General features: G+C 33.7%; 1 protein-coding gene across 1 annotated transcript; it reads right to left on the bottom strand.

Moving 5' to 3' along the window:
• Positions 1–1945: 1945 nt before the first annotated feature.
• On the bottom strand, positions 1946–6574 carry LOC111900969 (protein STRUBBELIG-RECEPTOR FAMILY 2). The gene is made up of 15 exons (XM_042897841.1): positions 5809–6574; positions 5259–5391; positions 5056–5127; positions 4898–4963; positions 4746–4817; positions 4601–4672; positions 4450–4521; positions 4299–4364; positions 3833–4221; positions 3475–3749; positions 3118–3383; positions 2880–3027; positions 2660–2790; positions 2421–2577; positions 1946–2340 (listed from the first exon to the last, which is right to left on the bottom strand). Exons 1-15 carry the CDS (start codon positions 5900–5902, stop codon positions 2161–2163), a joined length of 2193 nt encoding a protein of 730 aa, XP_042753775.1. The 5' UTR covers positions 5903–6574; the 3' UTR covers positions 1946–2160.
• Between the last annotated feature and the right edge of the window lie 436 nt (positions 6575–7010).

The following is a 7010-nucleotide window of genomic DNA, read 5'->3' as shown; positions in this document are numbered from 1 at the left end:
ATGGTTGCATGGTAAAAATCATTCTTAATACAAAATTACTTCTGCATTTTAAGTTTGATTAAAGTGTTACAAATGTTTGTCAAATAATTCATAAATCCAGGTGTTTCTAAACTGCTTAGAACCATTGATCATAATAGACAAAACCTCTAAAAAAAATTTAGAAGCCATGTTCTAACAGTTTCTATAGATGAAAATCATTAAATCTCACTTCCAACATATGGAGTGAGCAAAAGAAAGAAAGCAGTGAATCATGCATATGGTTTTTAATGAAGCTAAATGAATGCCTCAAAAAGGTCGAAAAATTAGCCAATCATATATGATGCGGATAATTTCACTTACATGACATACTTTATAAGGTAAGTTACCACATCAATAACCTCAATCAGTTATCAACTTTATATCGTTAAAAAAATTATTAACAAAAACAAGTCAACTTTATAGAACAAGTAAATCTGGAATTGAGAAAAAAAAACACATAACTTTATGCCGTCAGAAAAAGAACACATAAAAAGGAAAATACAACATTATGTGGAATCCAAAGGTGCAATAGATACAAATCTTTTGCATCAGTAAACCTTAAGCCAAAAGTTGATTTAATAAAATCTAATCGTTTTAGTGTTGTCATTGAAGCAAATATGTGATCCTTGTGAGTTCTTATTGTGCTTTGTTTTAAGGTCAATTGCCTCTTAGACCGGTATTATATGGATTTACACCTCTTTCGTAACCCTTGGGTAGGAGTGTAAACGAGTTGAGTCTAACCTAAGCCCAATTAAGTTCGAGCGTGGCTCGTTTCGAGCCTTTTATATATGAAACTCGAGCTCGGCATGTGAAAGATCTATCAAGTTTGAAAGTTATAAAATTTTATCAAACTCAAGCTCGTTTCTAGCCTTAATATAAAATTCTATATTTCCTTTACTTTAAAATTTATTTGTTAGAAAGTTAATAAAATCCGAGACCTACGATAAATTATGATGTGGACTCAACCATTTGTCCATTTGTCCATTTGTACTAACCTTTCCAAATTCCAAGCACCACGTCAAAATGAAAAGTATCATTTCTATTTTCTCATTTTCCTAGTTATAAAACATCTTATCTCTTCAAGTTTATTCTCTATACCAACGTGGGATACATATTCTCTTTATCCCATGCCTCTTTAAGTTTACCAACGTGGGATACATTTTGATTATAATACATATTCTCTTTATCCGATACACTATCATTATCTTCAACATTTCTCTTTTAAATACTTCAAAACTATAATTATCTGATATTTAGATAGATGTTTATGTTGCATTAATTTTATTTTTGATAAAATTTTTCATGATAATTACTTACCTTTATGAAAGATGATAATTAATTATCTAACATATATGTTGTTTCGAAGTATCTTTTACCAATTACATTATAAAAATTGCATTTTTTTTACACTATGACCAAGTCAAGGCCAGTTAAAAATATTGTAGCCTTGACATTAGTTCAAAGCTTTACATGAATGATCCTACTACTAAGTGTCTTAAATCTTAACCAACTAACCTAGCAACAAAAACATTTCCAACAAAATCCACATTGACGTTCCATATGATTAAAAAAGGGAACCAACTTTGCATTTATGTTTGCTTTGACATAATTTTAGTAAAATGTTTTGGTTGATACTATTTGCAATCCGATGTATTTTGTAGGTTGCTAATCATTTTTTCTTTGATTTATTTGACATCAAATGACATATGACATGCTTTTTGTAATAGTTAAATCTATATTTTGCAATTAAAAATGAACTTATTACACATTTTTATCTACAATAATGCTAACTTTTTGAGTTTTGACAATCATTATTCTATTTTCTACTGAGTTTTTGCAACAAATTAATCCTTATTTTTGTAGGAGTACACAAATACGAGTTTTTGCATAATGTAAAAAAAATGTTAGAAGTATAAACATATAAAGATTAAGGAAAAAATATCACTTGAGAGATTGATTTTTTTTTTTATTTACGTTTATGTTTTCCCTTTACAAATTATTGAAGATGACTTGATACATTCAAAAAAATATTAGCGCAAAATCTTTTTGAGTTTTGACAATCATATATGATGACTTGTTGGAACATAACCATGGTAACAGGAACACATGACTTGTTTGACAATCATATATCATGGATCAGATTCAGATAGACATATAGCTCACCGTGGGTGACCCAATGAAGCGTGAGTTTGTTGATCGGAAAGACCTCTCATACGGATCAAAATCAGTATCCACCCCCGTTCTCATTCTCCTGTACTCTTCCAGCATTTGCCCCAGTGACTCCATGATTTCCGTCATCGAAGGTCTGAATCCCCTCTCCGCCTGTTAACAACAATCATCAACTGTCTTTTACAAACAAATCAATTCCTTTCAGTTCATCTTCAAAATAATCAAGCCAATACCTGAGTACAAAGCGACACAATATCAGCATATCGCGACAGAACCTTTGGGGGAATTGTCTTCCTGATGCCTGCTTCAACCATTTCATCCAACGATTCACTGTCATGAAGTCTGGAAGAAGCCCATTGCACTAGCGAACTCTCGTCTCTCAGTGGATCTCTGTTTTTTTTTTTTTTCAAAAAAAATAAAATAAAATCACAACAGATCTCAACGGAAAAAGACGAAGATGAATGTAACGTACCCATCGAAAGGCTTCCTTCCAGTCAAAATCTCCAAAAGCAGCACTCCAAACGCATAAACGTCGTCCTTTTGGTTACCAGTTCCAGGTTTCGTGTGTTCATAAGAAATGCCACCGGTATCCGTCTCAGAAGCCTAATTAAATCATCATCATCATCCTTAAGCAACACAATCAGAAGAATAAAAAAAGGAGAAGAATTGTCGTGGGAGCCAGAAACATGTACCTGAGCTCTAGCACTGCTGATTGTTAGGGGCTTCAAAACAGCGAGATAGCAGTCGGAGATCCGAGGCGTTAGATCTTCATCAAGTAAAACATTAGCAGCCTTCAAATTTCTGTGAGCTAAAGGAGGCGCACATGTCGTATGCAAGTAGCTGAATTAAACAGCAACGAAAATGACATTCAAAATTATCGAAAATCAACCCCTAGAGAAAAAGGAAAATTGAAAATTGTGATATGCTTACTTCAAAGCTCGAGCGATTCCAAGAGCGATCCGAAGACGAAGCCCCCAAGATAAAGGCATGTATGCTTCCGAATGCAAAGCATAATCAAGAGACAGATTTCTTACATATTCATACACAAGCATATGCTGCCCTTGTTCTACACAGTATCCATGAAGCTGTATGATGTTTGGATGTCTTACACGCGATGCATTCCAAATCACCTCCAAAAACTGCTGTTCTTCGTGAAGAGATAATGCCACCGTGTTTATACACTTCACTGCAAACACCTAAAACACACAAAAAAAATATCATGTCTACAATTATGATCAATACTCTGTTACAAAACTTTGTAAACTGATTCAGAATTTAGTTAATTACTTGTCCATCAGGGAACTCTGCTTTGTACACAGATCCGAGAGAGCCTTCTCCAAGAAAATTACTTCGGTCAAAGCTATTTGTTGCTAATTGCAATTCTGCCACTGTGTATAAAGTTGCACCGATTGGCATTCTACTCTTTTTAGCAAAGCTTCTTCTTCTATTCACTCTCACAACTTTTGTACGAACTGGAGCTGCATGCCTTGGGCCAGTGGTGGGTGAGCTGATAACTGACACTTCTGGGCTCTCGTCAAGAGCTGTCGACGAACAATCTGTATATCCAACACAAAATTTTTGATTAAAAAAAAAGAAGATAACAGAAACACATTTATGATTTTAACAAAAATTAAATTTGACTTGCCTCTGGGCATACTGACTGGAAGAGAGGGCTGTGACCCTTCACTGCTGGCCGGTCTTCTAAGCTTTCTAGAATGATTACGCAAGCGAATCACAATGAAGATTACAAAACATGCTGCCATTAGAGCACCTACACCATAAAAAATGACCACGTGGCCTGATTTTTTCTTCTTGTGGTTGACAGGCTCAATCAAAGGATAACTCTTGACTGCACTTGATGACTCTGTAGATGGTGGAGAAGTATTGTTTTGCTGCTCATTTGGATTTTCCATGGGGAAATCCCATGGTGGACTGTTGTCCCCTTTATCAAACATGTTACCTCCAAACCATAGATTGTGTATAGTTTGGAATTGTTTTGGAATGATTCCACTGAAATGGTTATCTTGTATGTTCCTGAAATTGTGTGTATATTTATATTCAGCATCATGAAAAGAAAAGGAACTATAGAAAAATGTCAAAAAAGGACTTACAGATCCGTTAGTTGAAGGTCAGCTAGAAAGATGACTGACCCTGTGAATTCATTATGCTGCAAGAACCTGCAGATTCATTCCATTCCAACAATCAATAAAACAGTACAAATGGCATAAGTGTAAATATTAGTCAATTGGAAGGTAAACTCACAGTCTTGACAGGCCTCTCAGTGTTCCAAATGAACTTGGTAGGTCTCCGATAAATTGGTTGTATGAGAGGTCCCTGTGAAAGAAGTCAATAAGAGTCAAACATATATGCAAGTGTTCTGATTCATAGTGAGAAAAGTTCATATCATGCATACATTTCTTTCAGACATGATAAGCCTGTAAATACATTCCCAACAGGCCCTGACAAAAAATTGTGGCTCAAATTCCTGCAAGAGAGAAAGATTGTGATCATGTGATTGTTAAGTGATGGAAAAATTAAGGGGAGGGGAGATTCCTTACATGTGTCGAAGATTTTTCATGGAAGAGATTGAGTAAGGTATGTATTGACTTAAGTTGTTGCAAGCCAAATTTCTGCATTCATGGAATTTTTGGTTCATGGAATGAGTAATTTTATATACAAAATATTTGTAACAGAGTTTAGTGAATCTTACAAATGAGTTAGATTCAAAGGTAGACCATATGGAATTTCACCATAAATGTTGTTGTTGCTCACATCCCTAGTATAGAAAGCACCTCACTTTAGAAAGTTGGATTTATTTATACAATAAAATGTATCGTGATTTACAGTTGCATGATAAAAAGAACTTACAGTTGCTTCAAGTGATGGAAATTATTGAGCTGATAGCCAAGGTTTCCAGTGATGTTTAGGTTGTCAAGTTTACTGTCAGTTAAGTGAAGGAAGGTAAGTTTATTGTAAATCATCAAGAAAGTATACTCTGTTTGCAATGCACATAAAAGTGACTCTTTGAAATGGTGGGATTAAACTGAATGGAGGAAATACTTAAAGTTTACATTTGGATGATTGAAGAACCAGCACAGGAAATTCCAGTCCATGATTCTTGACATGGATCACCACCATTTGATTTCCATCCTTTGAGCTGAGGTGGCGTATTAAAAGATCTATACAGATCTTGTAGAGCTCTAACTGTAGAGATTGCACAAAAAGTATTAGATACTGTGCTTTGATTAGGATTAAATCCTAGGCTATCAAGTAGTTCTTGCAATTGCTGCTGTGGGGTATGCATTACATAGATACACCAACATCATTCAGTATAACACAAACTGTAGAAAAAAGCCAAAATCAAACGTTTTCACTGTAGTATGAATTTTAATCAAAGGCTGAAATCAAATTTTGACGCTGTCATTCTCTCCAAAGAACGATAAACCCTAAATCCCACAATAAGAAATCAAATCTCTGTAATTCATCATCAAGAGACAGAAGTTCATAGACTGTACTATAACTTGGAAGAAAATGAAACTAGGGTTCGTAACAGAAATTCAGTTGATAATTCACTAAGAGAACATACAAATCAGAAGAAGTCTCTGAGAATCGAGAAGATACCATCGGAATTATCAGTATGCGTTGAACCCTGTGGCACCAGAAACACCAACAACGCAAACACATTGAAGTACAAGCATCTAAAGCGACAAGTCATTGTTGAAAGTTATCTCGGTAGACAAATTAGCCAAATACTTCTTCAAAACCGCCTGAAAACATCAAAGAACATGATTATAAAGAGCGTATTTCACTTATAAGAATCAAAATGTGATTTATACTTAACTGCACGATGAATCAACTGAGCGATTTATGTTAAAAACGAGAAAAGCATCAGTTAACCACTTTGCAATCAAATACTCTCATAGAAATCCACAATTCGCACACGATTTAGATCATTTGATACAAAATATTCACTGTTCTAAGAGATAAACAAAAACGTACGACCAGTATATCCATCAAAAGCATAAACCTATGAATATGAAACCAATCGAAGAAACCATTAAAGAAAATTAGGGTTCTCGATCTATCTTCGAAGTGCCTGTTCTCTGTAAAACTGTCATTTAGTGAGAGAGTGTTGAGAGAGAGAGAGAGGGAGAGGTGGAATGGCGGTGAGTTGCAGAGAACGATAGGCGGGTAAAAAGATTACGGAGTGCAACGTCAGCAAATAAACAGTTAGTTTGTTACGTTCGCGCGCCCATGGTGCTACGAATAAAGCACACATGATATAAATTCTGTAAATTGTGCATAATCAGGTGTACATAAGGGATCAATTCGGAATAATCATCGTTTTCTTTTAAATATTTGTATATTGGAAAAATGAAATACATAAAAAAAATCAATGTGATTCTGCCAATGTTTAAATCACTATTTAAAAAAAAAAGTAATCAAGTATTTACAAAATTAATTACAACGTGTATACAGGTAATATATTTTATATTTTTTTGAATTATATAACAAAATTGTTTTATACTGAGTATACACGAGGCTTTATATTAGTACCAAAAAAGCACATTAAGCATTACCTATTAAACCTAATGTAAATTGATATAAATAGATCGAAAAAAGTTTTAATATTTTGGAAAAAGTTTTAGTAAAATTCTAAATTTATTTTTTTAACACAAAAATCTAAATTATATAACTTTTTGAATAGAAAAAACCTAAGAAAACAATTAATTTATTCAATTTAGTTTATTTTTACATGTTCAACAAGTCATAGTGTTAAATCATTAATTTTTCCAAAATAATAAGATTTTTCTGTAGATTTT

This window comes from Lactuca sativa, chromosome 8, assembly GCF_002870075.4.
Source record: "Lactuca sativa cultivar Salinas chromosome 8, Lsat_Salinas_v11, whole genome shotgun sequence".
Classification (NCBI taxonomy): Eukaryota; Viridiplantae; Streptophyta; class Magnoliopsida; order Asterales; family Asteraceae; genus Lactuca; species Lactuca sativa.
This window is presented reverse-complemented; position numbering and strand designations above follow the sequence as displayed.